Below are 19,416 nucleotides of genomic sequence, written 5' to 3' on the forward strand. Positions count from 1 at the left end.
AAGTTGGAGTTGGCAACCCTAGTGAAGTACACATGAGGGAAGTCCTCCCTAACACTGTTAAATATAAGGGAATGTCTCGCAAATTCTATCACAACATATAAAAACTTTTTGCAGCCAATTTACCAGTTCAACTCTCCCCATACTAAGATGATGTGAACCAGCAACCATGTCATCCATTATAATTCTTGATGTGTACCTGTTTTCGCTGCAAACGAAAACAAGAGTGCAGTGACACCTGAATAAGTACATTTATTCCAGAAGCTTTTGTAAATGTGCGTGCATTAGGCTGTTAGCACAACTGTTCCGTTGCCAAACAAACCTCTCCTGGTGCCATCTCTGGAAACGGTTTGCTACACAGGAGCAGAAGCACCACAAAGCAGTGACCCTAGATGGGTCAGTTGCTTCAGAAGAGCCACGGAGAAATCCCACGGAATCAACAGACACACTTTATGCATGGGAGGTTTTGCCTTGGATTTGCCACTCTTTAGAGGCACATTTTCCCCATCCGAATTCTCAAAACTTTGCATGGGGACTTATTTTTGAGTTTTGAGAATTCAGATGGGGAAAATGTGCCTCTAGAGCAAGGGTGGGGAACGTCAGGCCCAGGGGCTGTATGTGTGTGTGTTAAGTGCTGTCAAGTCGTTTCCGACTCATGGCGACCCTATGAATGAAAGTCCTCCAAAATGTCCTATCTCTGACAGCCTTGCTCAGATCTTGCAAATTGAAGGCTGTGGCTTCCTTTATTGAGTCAATCCATCTCTTGTTGGGTCTTCCTCTTTTCCTGCTGCCCTCAACTTTTCCTATCATGACAGTCTTTTCCAGTGACTCTTGTCGTCTCATGACGTGACCAAAATACGACAGCCTCAGTTTAGTCATTAGGGGCTGTATAAGGCCCGCAAAATCATTTGGTCTGGCCCTTCGTGGGTCCTGGCAGATCTCTAGCTCAAAAGGATCTAAGACTGGTGATCCGCTCCCTCCCGCAGACAGGAAAAGCCTCTATTCAAGGCAGATGTGAGTTTGTTTTGCTGAGAAAAGGAACCTTCTTCCCCCCTTGCAGAAGAGTCATTAGCTATGGAGTTGCTAGGACCGCCCAAGAAACTGGGTTAACCCTTTCCCACCCGGGCTGTGGAGAAACATGGCAGACACTCGGAGCCATCTCCGGTCATGCCTCTTGGCTAAATGTTTGACCAAATATAGTAGGCTAATTTTTAAGCTGATAATTTTGTATGGCCAGCGAATGATGTTATAAATATCCAAATGGCCCTTGGCAGAAAAAAGGTTCCCCACCCCTGCTCTAGAGAGTGGCAAATCCAAGGCAAAACCTCCCATGCATAAATGGCTGTTGTGTTCGGTGCAAGGCATCCACTAAAATAACCAAGGCAATTCTTGTTCCGAAACCAGAACTGAAATTCGATTGAAATCCGTGCGGATAATCAACCTCTTCCAGAACTGCTTGTAATTGGAATACCCCCACCCCCGGAGACAGATTTTTAGTATTAAAAATAGACGCAGAGACATTTCAACGTGTATAATAACTGCAAGTTTTCAACCGGATCCATGGCTGTAAACCCAGGAAAGAGCTGCACAACTTTTAAACATCAGTTTCCCAGGGTTCCTACACGCGCCTCTAATCAGAACCGAGAGCGGTTGGAAGGGAGACGCACGGCGGCCGCTACTGCGCTTGCGCCATTCCACCACCCGCGGCTCCGTTCTTTGTGGCGGCAGCGCCTCCATTGTGACCCAAGAGGCGGGGCATCGCCTCGGCCCCGCCCCTCGCGCGGTGTCGTGCGCAGACCGTAGCGATTGGGGCGCCATTTTGCGCTGCTGCCGCTGGAGGACGATTGGTGGTGCGGACGCATTGCCGGGAGACAGGCCGGGCTCGCGGCTCCTCCTCGCCCAGATTTCCGCCCCCCCTCCCGCCGGTGTTAGAAACGCGCAGACATGAGCGACGTGGAGGAGAACAACTTCGAGGGGAGGGTGAGTAGTGAGCGGCTCTGTCCGGGCCGCGGTGCCGGAGGCCTGGCCTGTGATCCCGAGGGTGTTAAGTAGGGGGGGGGGGAGAGCAGGAACGAGTCCCCTCGCAGGTCGTTGAGCGGGAAGGAGGGAGGCGTTGTCGGCTCTCGCTTCAACGGGGCCTTCGACCGACGGGGCCGGTCCCTGCTCAGCCCTTATTGTGGATGTTGACGGCCAGAGTCTTGTAGCCGCTGCCCTGGAAACCCCCTTGTGATGGTTCCCTGGCAACCGCTCTGCAGCCCTCAACTGCCCTCCCTGCCCCACGCGCAGCCTTCCGTCCGTCGCCCCGCCCCGTGGTCCCAGTCCCTGCCGTGTCCTCGTGCCCTGGACGGCGACCAGCCGGCCGCTCCGTTCGAGTAAATCCGTCCTCGCTGTCCTGTTTTCGCTGCCCTCCCTCTTCTCTCTCTCTCTCCCCCCCCCACCAATTTCCAGCGCCTTCTCAAGCCTCGTGCTACAGTCGACGTGAATGTTATGTGGTTGGGTGGGCGAGGGTGGGATTACGGGCGGTCGTTGTAGGTCGGGCAGCGGGGGACGATGGAGCTCTCTCTGCTTTCGGAAGGAAGAGCCGGATGCTGTTGCCCCTCTGGGGGGGCAGAGGGTCGCGCTGTCGCCGCTGGGGTCTGCAGGATAGAGGAGCTGTCCCTACCCAGGCTCCTGGGACCTTTCAGCGTGATTTGTTGGTTGCCCATCAGATGCCTGAATCAATTTTTTTGGGTCTGTGTCGGGCATTTAGGTAAGGTATAAAACCACAGATTTTTTTCAGCGTGTATGTTTATAGTTAGTAACGATGAAGGAGAGGCATGCGTACAGTTCCCACCCATTACCCCCATCTGCACTGTCCTGTGCTTATCTCAGGTTTTTTTATTGTGAGTTTTTTTTTAATTTGCAGAAAATCGTCCAGTTGTCGCTTTAGTAAAGGAAGATTAGTGCCCTGCTGTAATGGTTCTGAGGCATTATGTTTTAAATAGTGCTGGGATTGCTCGCTGGAGAAAATGTCTTGAGTGTAATTTTATATTTTATTAAGCAATTTTAGGTGTTTTTCTCTTCTCTCTCTTTGTGTGTGTGTATGTAAGCCAGTTTTTACTGAATATAAAAAGATTTGAAGGAAGCTAATGCTAATTTTTAAAACACTTGTGTTTGGAGTATTCAATAATTTGTAACTTTCCCGACAGATCTGGGAAGTAAAATAGAACACCTTTATTGAAACAGGGGTAGCCGGGAATGCTTTTACTAGCTGCACTGGTTGTATACATGGCCCTTAACAGTTAAGATGAATGTTGTGGCCATGGAATATGGCTGTTATTGGTAGGCTGCAAAATATTTTGTGTATTTTATTTGTATTCTGCCATGCTCAGAGCCCTATAGATTTTATCTTCCCAACACTCTTTTGGGAGGTAGGTTTAAGCTGAGTGACTTAAAGTTGCCCAGTGAGCAAAATGGAGAATTGGTCTTCCCTGTCCTGGGCTGACAGTTACACAACATTGGCTATAAGTGACATGTAGAGTTGTGTTTGTAAGGGTAATTTTTATGTAACTAGTAGTGCAGTAGCAGTGTATATAGTGCTGTCAAGTCACAGCCGATTTATGGCAATCCAAGAGGGTTTTCAAGGCAAGGGACTAACAGAGGTGTTTTGCCATTGCCTTCCTCTGCAAAGCGACCCTGGTATTCCTTGGTTGTCTCCCATCCAAGTACTAACCACAGTCTGCTTAGCTTCTGAGATCTGACGAGATCACGCTAGCCTGGGCCATCGAGGTCAGGGCAGTAGTAGTATACCAATGTCCAATTAGTTCGTTACATTAAGAGTTAGTATCTAATTTTAAACAGGCTTGATCTACTTGTTCTTCATCAGTGTTTTCCTACATAACACTGTATTTGGTGGCAGTGGTGGAAAATGCAATTAAGTCATAGCCGACTTGTGGGTTTTCAAGGCAAGAGACGTTTGGAGGTGGTTTGTCATTGCCCGTCTTTGGGTGACCCATGTTCAAATCTCTACTCTGCCATGAAAGTTTGCTAGATAACATTGGGCTAGTCACATACTCTCAGCCTAATCTCAGTTGGTTTAGGTCCTCATTGGGGAGAACAATGGGATATAAATGAAGTAAATAAAAATAACAAAACCGTCCACAGAGTTCAGTAAAATGAGAATTTTTAATAGATATTTGAAAAAGGTACCAAAAGCCACCTCAGCACCTCTACAAATACATGAAAACTTCACTCAAAGTAATGCTTTTCTGAAGCATAATTAAGCAGCGCCATTTCCATAACCCATTGTTATTCTATTAGTTTTTCCCCCCAACCTTTTTGGTTACCTAAGTAGTTGTTTACAGGATTGGAAAATTGCAAGTTGGATGAATGTTGGATGCATAGGGACTGTAGATCTGTGCTTAGAGTATTTTACAAAAGCCCTTGCCAGTGGTGAATATATTTCTTATGCTTGCAAGTGCTTTTAAGGCAAAGGAAGTGGCTGCACTGTTTCTTTCAAGGGTTTAAAGCTCACATCATCTTTCATTTTCAGCCAAGTTTTTGTCTGTGTCTCAAAAGCAGTCTTTCACTGCCCTTTCTGATTCTTTTTCCCTCCTGAAATCTCCTCAGAGAAAGAGAGAAGGTGAAAAGAGGAAGAGAGAACACAGCACTTCTGTAAATAAATAGCTAAAAGCAGGGGGAAATAGGGTCATCTGGCAAATGAGACTAGAGTATTCTTAAACTGAAATCAGATTTACTACTGATTTCTATTAAAAAGGTTGACCAAACCTAGCTTTGGCATGTCAGCTATGTTTACTCTGATGTGCATGTTGATGACACCCCACTCCTTATTTTAAATAAAACAAATCTTTACTCCAAAATAAGACCCACTCCCGGGAAAGTATGCATAGGATTGCAGCCCCTGGGTCTTCTTCCACATCTCATTTATTGTGAACTTGTACATGAGCATTCCCTAATTAAAGATACAAATCTGCAGCTACTTTTCTATTCACATTTTCAGAAAACAAGTAGAAGGGAAAAAAACTCTGAAAACAGTCCAGAAATAAATATACTAGCACAAAAATAAATATACTAGTACAAAAATAAATATACTAGCACAAAATCTTTTCACCATTTTTCCACATTGGCTGAGGCAGATGAGATATTGCTCTTCAAGAAGTCTAAACATTCCTTGGGTGCGTGATAGTTGCTTGACTGACTAGTTCCTGTAGATCCAAGGACTCTTTAGACTTGTTCTTCTGGAATGGCAGCGCCTCATCTGGTGGGGAAATGTTGCAGGGATTTTGTACTCAGGTGCATATTTACTTTAAGGCTGCTTTCAGAGCCACTTATTTCTTTTTGAAGTTGTATGATATCTCAGATAGGTTAATTGGTCTTTTTAAGGCTAAGAGGTAACATTACTATTTCAGTAATAGAATAAAACTCCATGGAGTAAAAACTGCTTTACTGTTCGGTCTTATTCAACCTCTGAGCTACTCAGATGTAATTAATAAAGTCTTTTAGATTGAAAGACAGTGAAATGCTCTGAACCACATAGCAAATTGTGTGGATTTTGGACTTACCAGGGTCTAACCAAGAAATCTTTCCAGTGTCAGAGCTCTGCCTTATAACAAGCCAGAGCCTCCCCTCCCTAGTTAATAGTTCTTTAAAAAAAATTAATCACTGAAGAAACAATATAGTCTGGTCTAGCCAGAAAACAAAACAAAATAAATAACAAAATAAAATCACTTGTAATCTCTTGTCTGGTATGGTGTTTATCAAAATAACATTTAGTCTGTTTCAAAATGGCCATTGTAGGTTATTGGTATCAAAGCAGTATATAAATAAATATGTTTTTAAAGGGTCACAACTCTGCAATTAGAATGAAGAATGAGGGAAAATATTTTAATGCTGAGAATAAAGTAATTGGGCATGATTTTGTTTGAAAAGACTTACTTGACAAACATCCCAAGAGTCTTTGAGTAGTGCCCTTTTCCTACCATATTGATACTCCCCCCATCCTTCTTGTTTTTCAAGGTATAATCTTAAAAATTAGATGAATTTTCAGGGTTTGCTAATCCATTGCTTTTGGTAGTTTAAAGATTATTCAATTCTTTCTTGAGTCCCTAACTACTTCAATAACTAAACATTCATTAGAGCAGTTTAGCCTTGTTCCCTACCATCACAGCTGTTTATCTCCTTTGAATATTTTGGACCCTTGATAGCCAGCTATAACTTTTGATCATGCCAACTTCTTCCTTCCCACAGATCCTCCATGATCTGCAAGAAACTCAGGCTCTTAAATTGTGCCGGGATTAGGCAGATGGTTGCCAGGAAGAGGTTCATGGTTGCTAATGGCAGTCTGCCTCTTGGGAATTCTGGAATATTTGACAGCATCACATCAGAACTCAGTTAAAACTCCCCTGTGCATGAATGTTACAGCCTTGAACATATGAAACTGCCTTTCACTGAGTCAGGCCATTGGTCCATCTAGCCCAGCATTGTCCACTGTCACTGGCTTTCAGGGTCACACTAATTCTACCCATGCTACCAGAGATCCTTTTACCTGGACAAGCCAGTGTCTGAACTTGGGGACCTACTTGCAAAGCACGTGCTCTAGTCCAAGCTGTGATCCCTCCATATATGGAAACCTCTTATCTAAAAAGTGGGCTCTACTCTATATATCTTAAAAAGTAGCATTCTTTGAACTCTTGCCAGCAAGATGCCGCAGAAAGCTTGTAAGATGCCACAGAACGTTGTTCTTGGGAACATGTCAGGTTAATGCTCTTGGTTTTGCTCAGAAAAAATATATCCTGCTCTGCACACAACCACATTGTTTCTGATCCCTACAAATATCTAAATTCACAAAGCTTATTCAATAGGAGAAATGCTGAGTGGCTGAAAGGGATTGATTATTAGATTGATGTGCTTCACATGCCTCCTTAATATTGTAAGTTTTCTTAAGAAGGTGGAGTTTTATTATTCATTTCTGCAGCCCCTTCTGTTACTAGCATTACCTGTTGCAGAATAGCACCCAAAACATACAGTACCTAGTGCTACACTATAAACTGTTCCTTTCCTAGAGATGGGCTTGTTAAACTTGGGAAGGCCACCAAAAGAGCTGAGAATTCTTACAATAAAGTACCTTCATTGAAAGCTTTGCAGCTTTATCCTTCTTTGCAGAGACACAATGTGAAATTGGGGGAACTGTAATGAAAAAAGACTGTCAGGTGACCACATTGGAGTCAGAAACTGGCCCTGAAACAGTATTGTAATTGTTAGAAATAGCATTTGTAAAAAGATACGTCAGCACTTTTCATTGACTAAAAAGGTTTATGTGAATATTAAAGGAAGGATCCTGTTATGATGTACCTTAATTCAAATTCTTCCTTATGTACATGTAATGAAGATTCAAGTACAGTGAGACTTAAACATATGGGTAAGATTATTTTGAGGAAAATTTTATTCCTTTGCTCGTGTTCTGATTGCCTTACTTAGGTGTGCAAATGCATACACCAGATGACGTTTTTCTGTATTACTTTGATGCCATAACTTGAAAGGCATACATAACAACAGCCTACTGACCTGTGGATTATTTGACACATGTACCACAGTTGATGTAACTTCTGTCATAGAACAGGAACCTTGGCTTTGTTTATATTTTATTGTGCAAATATTTCATAGTTTTAGGATTGAATGTTAATGGTCAGAAATAAATTTGCATGCCGGAATGTTAAGATCAAGCATATCTCTAGCCTGAATCCAAATAACATGGTTTCTCATGCTCAAGCTGAGCGTTAGACTTGTTTGAGCTGCTGTTCCCTATGCTGTCTGGTAAATCTCTGAAAAGGTGGATATTCCACTGGACCTTAAAGTAGTTCTGTGGATCCTGGTATGTACTTTTTGATGCATTCAGGCAATGCTAGTACTTGAGTCAACGTTTAAGTGTGTGTGTGCGTATCTTACAGAATTGAAAAGAGATAATGGTTAGGGAGCAGAATAGATATAGAACATCTGAAAAATGCAGAAGGAAATCAGTGGACTCATTATTAGAGCCTATATGATTACACCATACTTTCTAAAAATTGCTTTTATAAACTAGTTATTTGCACTTTACCTGCTGGCTATTTCATTTTGGTAGATAAAATTCTGAAACTCCAGCAGAGTTTTATAATCCCCACTTGCTTAAATATACTAAATGTTCTTTTTCCATTAAGGTTAATATTCGTGAAGAAATGGAAGAGTTTTTTCCAAGAATGTGGAAGATAAATCAAGATAAAAGAAGGCTAATGAAAAGTATTAAAGATCAGAAAATTAAAATTGAATGGGGGAAAAAATTGAACAGAAGATTGGTCAGATAGAAGCACTTGAATATTTTTAAGGCTATAATGAATTGTTTGAATTGGGGAAGAATACACGAAGTATGAAAAATGAAAAAATGAAGAATGAAGAAAAGTAGAAAGCAAGAGTGAAGTAGAATTAAAAGAATCTGGAAGAATGAATGGGTCCTAGGTTAAGTAAATGTATGGTTTATGTTCCAGTGTCTGTATGATCAAGTTGTAGATGAATTTGCATGATTACTTAGTTAATAGAGCATTTGGTTCAAGTAGGGAATGATTTGAGGAAATCACACAATGTTAACAGTGGGTTAAACAGAAATTTGTTCTGGAGGGTATTGCCTAACCATTTATCTTTCAGGCACAATCAGTAAAATATAGTTATTTTTAATATAAGAAGGTAGGCATTTTTGCAACCAGTACCATTTGTAATACTGTTTTTTTTGTTAGGAGTCGCGCTCCCAGTCAAAATCACCAGCTGGGAGCCCTGCTCGTGTAAAATCTGAGAGCAGGTCAGGATCTCGTAGTCCATCAAGAGCTTCTAAGCATTCTGAATCACGATCTCGATCAAGATCAAAATCCAGGTATGTGTTTTTGTGCTGTTAAGAGTAGCATTCCTAAACTGGCATAAATAATGCTACTGAGTAGCATTCCTAAGCTGGCATAAAGATTGGCTTGGTTTTTCTGTGCATGAAGTTTGTTGCAAGAATTTTACATCAACTAAAACATTTTAATTAAAAACACTAGTGCTTCGTCCTTGAATCCTCCTCCTGATAAAATGTGTTAAGATAGTCAAATATGCATTTTATGTTATGACGTATTCCTTTTTCAAACAGTAGACTTATATACAAAGTATTAACAATTCGTTCTTCACTTTTACCAAGTCTTTTTAGAACAAACATTTTACACAGCTGTTTTTAAATAAGTTTTTTAATTGGAAAAAGATAAGCATAATATTTATTGTCCCTGTATGTGTCAGATACCTATAAGCAGATGTTTGTAAAATCCCTACCATATGACAAATATCCTAGCATGTCAGAAAATTCATGTACTATCCCCTCCTCCAGTTGCAGTGAAACTCTGTAAACCCAGCATTCTGTCCTGAATATGGTTGTGCAGGTTCCTTGCAGGAGAGCTGCCTCCTATAATAAAAATGTTGTGTATTAGGTATACAAAGGTCCTGTTTGCAGATTTTTTTAGTGATTAGTGCATCTTGGACTGTATGCACCATATTCCATCCAACTGTTATGCTAAGGCCCAAGGATGCATGCACATATGAATAAGAGACTTTCTGCATAAATAGATGTTGGAAATACGTGGTTATTCATGTGGTTTATTTTCATATGTGGTTATGATCATGTATTCACTGTAGAAGTATACAATAATTCATTGATTTTAATACATTAATTTGCAAAAATGTAAATTTATCATAGGTATTTGCGTATAACTTAAAATTATCATTTGAAGGTCTAGATCGAGAAGGCATTCTCACAGGCGCTACAGTCGCTCTCGATCCCATTCTCACAGAAGGCGATCACGAAGCAGGTCCTACACCCCAGAGTATCGTCGTAGAAGGAGCCGCAGTCACTCTCCAATGTCTAACCGAAGGAGGCACACTGGTAGCAGAGTACGTAGTCAATGTAAACAAGGTTCTAAAGCAATGTATTTAAATCCCCAGACATATGTCTTAACAGAAGCTAGTCTAATGTTTCATGAAGTATTTATTTTGTGATGGTTAGGCATAACATGCGCAGCTAGCAGCCCTGTGGCTAACTAGATAGACAAAGATTTGGCTTTATCTGCTTGCCAGATGTAAGAGGCAGTGTATTGTAGTGGTTAGAATGTTCAGCTGGGTTCAAGGATGCCTGGATTCAAATCCTGACTCAGTCAAGAATCTCAGTGTGTGACCTTGGGGGTCAGCCTTACTCTTAACCTACCTCACAGGGTTATTGTGAGGATAAAATGAAAGAACAGAACAAGTAGGATACAAGTAGCACAACTGTTACCACACTGTTTTTTCCCCAGGAAGCAGTACAACCAGCAGACTGAGAACCTACACTTTTTTCCCCCACCAGGGAAACAGGCTGGCTTGTTGGCTATGCTTTCCCTGTGTTTGTCTTTGAGGGAAGGAGGGCAAAATATAAGAACAGGCATCATTACTGTACAGAACTTAATTGTAATGAGTGTACCAAACACAACACCTTAGACAGTTAATGGGTTCCAGAAAGATCTGTTGGTGGTGGTGCATTAATGTGTTGGTAGATTAAATTTGAAGTCTGCATTCAGCTGTGATACTTGTTGGGTAGTCAGGGTTAAGCCATTCATAGCAAAACTGTGATTTTAAAATGAGGATATCACTATATATTCCTTGGCCTTAGGACAGGGCAGAAAAGTCCTGCAGAAGACTTTTCCTGTCTTGCTCATTATGAAGTACTTCTACTTACTGTTCCATTTAGTTAGTCTGCCGTGTAGAATGTTAATTGCAGGAAATGTCAAATGTATCAGACTTAATTTCACGTAAAGACCATGGAAACCTAGATCAGCTGTATTACTGGTAACCGAACGAGAGCTATTGTTGTAAGTGAAATGTCCAGTTATTCTGAAATGATCTCTATAACTTACATATCCCCTATCGTGTAAGTATTAGAAAAGACTCCGCTAATGAGAACATCAGAATAGGTTTGAAATACCTACATGTGAAAACGGTAGTGCCCTTAAATTTCTGCTTTAGCTCCCACCAGACACGTCTGATGTCATCTTAGAGTGAAGAGTTCTATGTGCCCAAACTAGAGGAGTTTCAGGAATGGGAAGGAGCTTAAGAGGATGTATGACTAATCCTTTCTATTATGTATTGGAGTACTTTGTATGGGTGGTGATGGTTCCAGAGAAGAAATATCCATTGTGTGCAGCTGTGTTGCCAGAGCCACAGAAGATGGAGGTTCTCTGGGGTTAAGTCATTAATCTGCACTGCCATCCTCAGATATGTAAAATGACTGGCTGGTTCTCCACTTCACATATTAGGAGAATTAACAAGATCCATTTGCTGGCTGATAGAAGGAAGTTGTCCTTGAACAAAAGAATGACCTAAAACGTGCAGCCTCGAGGCAGGAAGCTATGCAGTTATGTAGCCTGTTGCTAGATTATAAAGTTGAGTTTTCAGCAGCAAGAAAATTGAACCATCAAAGCATCAGTGGACATATGTCAAAGGAACTATTCTAATGCTTGATACAGTGTGATATAACTGGCAGAAAATGCCTAACCAAGTTAGGTCTATGGATAGAAGGACTATTTTGCTGTAATGCCCTCTGTAGTGCGCCCCCCCCCCCCCCGTCCAAGGAATCAGCTTCATAAACAAATATTTACCTTCTGGTCTCCAGATAAGAATTTGATCCAATGGTGGAATAGGTACAGCAGTCACACTTGTCTTTCCTTTTGGTGCTACTTTAAATATGCAGGAAATTAAATGTGCAGAATTCTGATTAAATGAGCTGTGACTCACAAAAGCTCATACCTTACCAGAAATTTTGTTAGTCTTTAAGGTGCTACTGGACTCTTGCTCTTTTCTAGTGCTTCAGACAAACTAACACTGTTACCCATCATGATCTGTGCAGGATACAGTGAGATACAGTATCTGCTTGCCTTTGCATTGTAGGGGGAAGACCATTAAGCAAATGTCTTTTAAGAAGTAGTGTATTTGAGGAACTATTGTAGGCATTCCTGAACAACTTTACTTTTGCATTACTTTTCAGGCTAATCCAGATCCTAATACATGTCTTGGAGTGTTTGGCCTCAGCTTGTATACCACTGAGAGGGATATTCGTGAAGTCTTCTCCCGTTATGGACCTTTATCTGGTGTCAATGTAGTTTACGATCAACGGACTGGACGATCACGAGGATTTGCTTTTGTTTACTTTGAAAGAATAGATGATTCTAAAGAGGTAAACACTTCTGCATTCCTAATGTCATTATTTTCTTTAAAATTAATTCTCCCTCTTCACCAGTTGTCTCTTGTTTTTTGCTTTATTTTTCTTTGTGAAGTATGTAATTGCTGGTACTGTTCGTTAGTTTTGTGCATTTAATTTGTGGAATCCTGTGAATTTGCAGGCTTTGATAAAAATAACCATTCTTTCTAGGGAGTTAGAAGGCTGCCAGTGTGCAGTTTTTAAAAAGAGACCCAAGATATTACAAGCTTCTCAACTTAATTTCCAGTGCAGGAGAAAGGGGCAGGAGTTGAGGGTGTGCAGTTTTTACAAAGGAGGATAGTCATCAGTGTAGTTCTTCAAGGACCTGTGTTGCACCAGTTGTTATTCAGTGATCTGGAATATACAACGTTGTGGATCCCACCAAATTATTTACTATGGTACAATCCTCAAGTGTGAGGCACGGTAAGAATAGTGGTTGAGGGCTAGTGTGACTGCAGTGTGACAGATATTGAAATAACTTCAAATATATACTGGGAGCTAAATTCGTGTGGCTGCCTAGGAAAGAAATGTTGGGTCATACTGGAAAGCTGTTTGAAAATGTGAATTGGACCCAGCAATCCATCTGGACAAAGAGAAATGCTGTTAATGTCAGCATTAACAGCATTCCTCTTCCTCCAGCAGTGCTTTCTCATGTTTTCTGGAGTTGCAGAAACTGCCTGGACAAATAGCCATAAGCGTCAGAAGTTGCAGTAAAAAAGAGGAAGGAGATGAAAGCATGGAAAACTCTTTCTACAAATAGGGTTCTGCTGATTGAAAGGGGGCCAGTTTTCCCCCTCCCCCCTCCTCACTACTACTCACTGACCTGCAAGGAATCAGCTTTTTTGGGATATGGGAGTTTGGAGGGGGGCAGAAATCAAAATCTACCACTGCTTTCTGCTGAGATTGCTGCATCCAAGCCAGTGTAAAAAGAGAGAAATTTGATGTTGAAGTCACAAATTGTCATGACGTTAGATAAGTATATGGTTTGGCCTGATCTCTAACCCATGGTGAAGAGAAATGGGCAGGATGTGGGATTGCATACTGCATTCCTATTACCTTTTGAATTTCCTCTGCCCTCCCCCAGTGTCCTTAAACACTGTCAAAGGTTATATCTACCTTGATCCTAGCAACAGTTAACATTAACGAGTTTTCCTATTGTATCCAGGATTTGAATCCAGGCATCTGAGAACTGTCATCAGGAAGGAGAGAAGGGCTAAGCTTTTGAAAAAGCTGTGGCATTAACCAAAACCAAATTAATGTCTTAAATGTGGCCACTTCATATCTGAATTTGTAGCAGTATATTTCCCTCAGAAATCTCATAACTGTTTCAATACAGTTTCCCTTGAATATGTAATACTCAGTTTGGTCACTGTACTTTTAGTAGCTCTTACCCTTCTGTCTGTGAAATGATTGAAAGTGGTGACAGAGTAACTGGCAAGTTTCCTCCATTGTTTCCAATGGAGGGCGGATGGGGGCATCATCTTTGGTGGCCCATAAAATTGGACCCCCTCACCCAGTCTTCACCAAACTTGGGGGTTCTTGTAAGGAGAGTCAGCTGCAGCTACACTGAAAATTTGGTGGCTCTACCTTTAAAAACTGCCCCGCAAACTCCATAATGATTTCTGATAGGGTTTAATAGACCCAAAATTTTTCGGATATTCGAAAAAAGTTGAACAAAAAACCCCATATTGGTACGGGGGTTCGGCTTTTTTGGATTTTCTGGAAAATCTTCGGTCTGTTACACTCAAATACAACAACTACTCTGTATGGTCAGTTTCTGTTTTATCTGGCATGTTAGCTGCAAATAAAATTTATTTATTTACACCCAAATATGAAAAAACGTGCATGTGGGGGGGAAATTGGTGCACACGCCTACTAATAACTTTTGACAAGCTGACTTTGTTTAATGAGAATAAGCACTGATTTCTTGATACTTAGAGATCAAGTATCTAATTTCCTTGTAGGCAATGGAACATGCAAATGGAATGGAACTGGATGGCAGGAGAATCCGTGTAGATTACTCCATCACAAAGAGAGCACACACGCCCACCCCTGGCATTTACATGGGCAGGCCAACCCAGTAAGATGTTTTATTGGCCATCCTAATTGAGATTTTAAACTGTCGTCTTTTATGTGTTTTATTTATATTGTAAGCTGCCTTGAGTGCCACAAGGTTAAAAAGGCAGCTAATAAATGTTGTAAAGAAATAAATAATAAATTACTAGCTTCATTTTTTGCTTTTTTGTATGTTCAGTCTTGATTTAAGAAATTGATAATCAGTAGGTTTGTAACAGTTCAGTCTTGCTTTTCATATTTATTTTAGTCACTGCAGTAGTTGAAAGGATTCATTCTGAAAGGTTCAGATAAATGGTTTTAAAACTTGTGTCTTGAACAGACAAACTGCATTATTTAGTATACCTTATTAAAGTATTTTTTGTGTTTCCCCTCTAAAAGCAGTGGCGGAGGTGGTGGAGGTGGAGGTGGTGGAGCTGGCCGTCGACGCGATTCCTACTATGACAGAGGGTATGACAGAGGGTATGACAGATATGAAGAGTATGATTATCGCTATAGGTAGGTGTTTCTTAAGTGCTCTCAGAATTTTTATTACAGACTTTATAATCTGACAGTTAAGATTTTTTAGATTGTGCATCTACATAATTGCATGCTGTTTCCTATATACTGATGCATATCTGAAAATCAGAGTGTATCCAGCTTATGCGTACAAATAATAGCTTCTGAGCATAGGGCCAGACAACCAGTTTGCTTTTCATTCAGTCTGAATATGTACAGATGTCTCTCACTTCTCTTTCTTAGTAGTTTGATAATGCTGACAGTAAGAGATTTAGCAACCTGTTGGTTTAGTAATTGCTATGGGACTGAAAGGCAGCTGTTGTAAAGGGGGGCAACCTTTAATGTAAAGAATTAAGGAAATGAGACTTGCTTTTATAACTAAACTTTTATAGAAACATTTCCACATCAGTCATTGTACATGCTTATTTGTGTGTATTGCACATCAACAGCTTGCTTTGTCTGAGGGGAAAATTGTACTCTTTACAAACCATTTGACAGCAAATAGATGTACATATGCATTATTAAAAGTTTAACACGAGAAAAGTATGTAAACATGGCTATGAACTACTGCCAACAAATATACTTTGTTCTCTTCAAAGGAGGCGATCTCCTTCTCCTTATTATAGCCGTTACAGATCACGATCAAGATCTCGTTCCTACAGCCCAAGTAAGTATGCATTTGTGTGGAGTAGATATTTTTAGCATAGTGAAAGTTCTTGGAGTGTGACAGAATGAGTACAGATGGTAAGCATTGCTACTGGGAGACGGGGGAAATGAATGAATGTGGAGGTATGATGGTTACCGGATTCTTTGTGTTTCCTTTCAGGGCGCTATTGAAGAACAGAAGCCAGTGACATTTGCAAACATGATTTTTAAACAGCAAGTTCTGACCTAGTTTTTTTTCCTATAGATCCCCTGGAGTTACTCTTAAGTCCTATTAAGATCCGTGGTTCATTTAAAATATATGTATTTTCAATTGAAATATCAGTTTCCCATCTCTTATTGTAATTCTCCAAGTGTAATTGTTGTAGCTTTCTGTACGTAAATGTCTTTAAGCAAAACTAAGTAGGATTCCCAAAGTGTTGATACATTTTGTAAATCGTTTTCTTTATTTTTTAAGCAAGTGAATTTCTCTAGAACTTAATAGAGAGTGAAAAACGAATTGGTTTGTGTTGAAGCTTGCACGTTGTATTTCAGTAGAGACCTACTATTTGAATAACCATCTATCTGCCTGTTTTGGGAAAATGTTGACCTGTATCTTCAGTTCCACTTCAGTATGTATCCCTGAACCTGAGTTTATAGTTCTCAAGGTAGTAAGTAAACATTACTGGAAGGAACGCTGTGGGTAAACTAATTATATACTGCAAATTACAGCTTGATATCTGGTTGATAAAATCATTTTGATGACAATATGGATGACTTTTAAAATTATTTGGTTAAAGTATATAAAACCAAGCTCTCTTTAAATTGTACTTTATCTGTTTGCAGCCCCTTTGTCAGGACACAGGCTTAAGCCTTAGGTTTTTTTGGCATGCAAATATATTTGCTGTTCACAATAATTCTGTATGATTTTGAAATGATGGTTACGCAGGTTCTCTTTAGTAGTATGGACTGAAAGATTATTACTGTAGACTTTTCTTCTTAAAATAAATTTTAAATTCTATCATTATAGCCTTTCAATATTTAATATATAATTGGTTAGACCTGTGGGATTTTATTTAAGGAAAGACATTTCAAAAATTGCTTGTTTTGAAATGTGCCTTACATGTCTTGAGCCACCTAATACTTAAAAATAGGCACGTTTGTAAGTATGCTACATTGTAACTCTTCAATGTAAGTATAAAACGAGCTGGTTGAACTGCCCAAGGAAACCTCTGGATTGCTGGTACAGAGCAATGGACTCCACCCTGAAATGAGCAAGGAACCAGAAACCTTGAAATTCATCATGTGCAAAGGGACTTTCGAGTTTATTACTAGTAATTGGAGTGGTACAAAGTCAGTGTATGGCATATATTTAATGCGCCAGAAAATGAATGGTGGGGACAAGGGTAGAAATGTCTTTCAAATGGCAGGAACCACCAAGTCATGTAAGAGAACTTCAGCTGGAAGGGGAGGCTTCTCCCAATCCTTATGAGCCCGCTCTTCTAATGCTTGTTGTTTACTAATGTGCTTAAATCAGGGGTCCTCATCATGGTGCTCACAAATACCATGGTACCCACTGATTCCTGTCCTGGCACTGCCAAGGGTTTTTAGAAAGTGGGTGTGGCCAGATGAGGCTTTTGCCCAGCAGAGCTTCTGATAGGCCATTGATGCTGTTACAGATACTGTCAGATAAGTGTTTCTTAGCTAGCTTAATATGTATATGTGTAAGCAAAAAATACTTTAAACAATGTTTATTTAAAAAGCATGCTGTTAAACAAAGCTTCTGCCTGAATGTTGAAGAGCTACAAACAGTTAAATATAACTTCACTCCCTGACATTTTGTGGTTGCTCCTACCACTCTGTGTGAAATTTCCAAAGGTGCCCACTGGCGCAAAACGTTTTTTTGTGGGGGAGGTCTGGCTTAAGCATTATCAATACTGTAATCCCCTCAGCTTCATCCAGTTTAATTTTTTGATTAGGATGTTTCAGGAAATTACAAACAGGAAAACCTGTTCCCCCTAATTATCCTTTGACTCATCAGCATTATGTAATACAGGGATGGTTTGGACACACTGCTCTGCTATAGTGCTGACTTCAGCAAACATGACAGCTTTGGCAAGAATTTCTGTGAACCAGAAGGCATATTTACCGAAACTACAAAGTGAAGCAGGAGTGTGCAGCCTAAAACCTTTCCTTTACAAAGCATACTAAGAGTAAAGAATTCATATAAATGTTAATAGTGTATGCCAGCAGAGCCTGTGACTGAGGGAGTTAAAAAATGCTCTGGGTAAGAGACAAGTGAACTTCCAGGAGGGGAGAATTTTTTACTTTTTCCCTTCGACTGCATACCACTGCATTGGCCCAGTGCTCTTCTTTGTGCTTCTCTGTCCTTTGAAGGTAATGAAGCGAGAGGCCAGGCAGGAAAGTTCCGTTCACTTCCCTCCACTTGTGATACTTCAAATCTAGGTCTTTGTGCTGGTTCAGAACTTTTCTTTCCTCGGGCGACTTCTTTCACCTAGCTATCATTCTGCCCTACTGATCTTGAAAACATAAATTGAAGGACTTTGACATCACTAATAAGACTCCACCTTATGGTAGGAATTTTTTTTTTTTACCTGAGCACATGTTTCAAAACTGTAAATCCCCTTCCGTATTTTTTGAACACATACATGTAGACAGTTTTGTTCATAATGGCATTTGATTAGTTCTTCTGCTTACTGGCAGTTTAGAATTATTGATTTTTAAGTAGTGGTTTTTATGTACTTTATTGTAATTTTATTTACATTGTAAGTTGCCTTGAGTTCCTAATAAGGTAGAAAGGCAGCTAATAAATGTGTTAAATGTAGGTGAACTCCTCGGAACTCATATATATATGTATGTATTGACACTAAGGAGTATGCCATTGTTTCATTAGTGATATGGGGGTGGGGGAGAGATCTGATTATGTACAAGATATTCCCTGTGGATCAGTCCTGTAGCTGAGTTGCTTTTAGTTTTTAATAAGACTTAATGGAATAAGGATCGATCATGAAACTGACACTAAACATCCTTTGGATTTGGAGACAACATTTGTGGTTGCTGAGCAGTTGGCTTCTGGTAGCCTCTAGTGCAGGGGTGGGGAACCTTTTTTCTGCCAAGGGCCATTTGGATATTTATAATATCATTCGGGGGCCATACAAAATTATCAACTTAAAAATTAGCCTGCTATATTTGGTCAAACATTTAGCCAAGAGGCACGACCAGAGACGGCTCCGAGTGTCTGCCACATAGAGCGACTCGCTTTTGTGCTCTGGTGTACCCAGCTGGGCCCAAGAGATTCAGAAAGGGCAGCATCCTTCTGAGCTAGAGATCTACCAGGACCCATAAAGGACCAGACCAAATGATTTCGAGGGCCTTATACGGCCCCCGGGCCTGACGTTCCCCACCCCTGCTCTAGTGTATCTCTGTGGTATCGTATTTAAATGTCTGACAGGGCTGATTAGCATTGTTCAACATTTCCCTATGTAAAAAGTGTTATTTACAAGGAAACTTGCTCCCGGACAACCCTACTATGTTAAACTTCATTTATCTATTACATATTTATAAATGTTAACCATCACCACCCTTTTTATGACTGTATCTAGTACCAAGAAGAGCGTGTATGTTACCACAAAAGTGTCTTTCATTTTTGGCCTTCATATTCATTTCCAGTAAGTTTATTTTGGATGTAGAGAAGTTTTTGAATAGTCAAAAAATGGTGACAGCTTGGCTTTCCAGACATATTAACTCTGATTTACCATTACCCATGTAAATGTCAGCTTGCCATTGCTACTTATGGTTTGGGTGAGATGTTTGTATCAAAGCATTATATTGTTTGTGGAAGGGGCAGGGGGGAAAGAGCAGTCTCAAACACTGTCTGCCCAAGTAGAGCTTAATGGCTTTGGTTTAGA

General features: G+C 40.4%; 1 protein-coding gene across 1 annotated transcript; it reads left to right on the forward strand.

Annotated features, from left to right (window-relative positions):
• The first annotated feature begins 1,916 nt into the window (after positions 1 to 1,916).
• On the forward strand, positions 1,917 to 15,764 carry TRA2A (transformer 2 alpha homolog). The gene is made up of 8 exons (XM_056857793.1): positions 1,917 to 1,977; positions 8,763 to 8,896; positions 9,780 to 9,939; positions 12,062 to 12,250; positions 14,239 to 14,354; positions 14,729 to 14,845; positions 15,445 to 15,512; positions 15,672 to 15,764. The coding sequence occupies exons 1-8, from the start codon at positions 1,942 to 1,944 to the stop codon at positions 15,680 to 15,682; spliced, it is 831 nt and encodes a 276-aa protein (XP_056713771.1). The 5' UTR covers positions 1,917 to 1,941; the 3' UTR covers positions 15,683 to 15,764.
• The last annotated feature ends 3,652 nt before the right edge of the window (positions 15,765 to 19,416 follow it).

The sequence above is a fragment of the Euleptes europaea genome, chromosome 11 (assembly GCF_029931775.1).
Source record: "Euleptes europaea isolate rEulEur1 chromosome 11, rEulEur1.hap1, whole genome shotgun sequence".
Classification (NCBI taxonomy): Eukaryota; Metazoa; Chordata; class Lepidosauria; order Squamata; family Sphaerodactylidae; genus Euleptes; species Euleptes europaea.

Excerpts from the sequence above, each read along its gene's own strand:
- TRA2A (XM_056857793.1), top strand. The coding sequence starts at position 1,942 with ATGAGCGACGTGGAGGAGAACAACTTCGAGGGGAGG. Across the intron at positions 12,251-14,238 it reads GAATAGATGATTCTAAAGAG|GCAATGGAACATGCAAATGG; the intron begins GTAAACACTTCT and ends ATTTCCTTGTAG. Across the intron at positions 14,846-15,444 it reads GAGTATGATTATCGCTATAG|GAGGCGATCTCCTTCTCCTT; the intron begins GTAGGTGTTTCT and ends TTCTCTTCAAAG.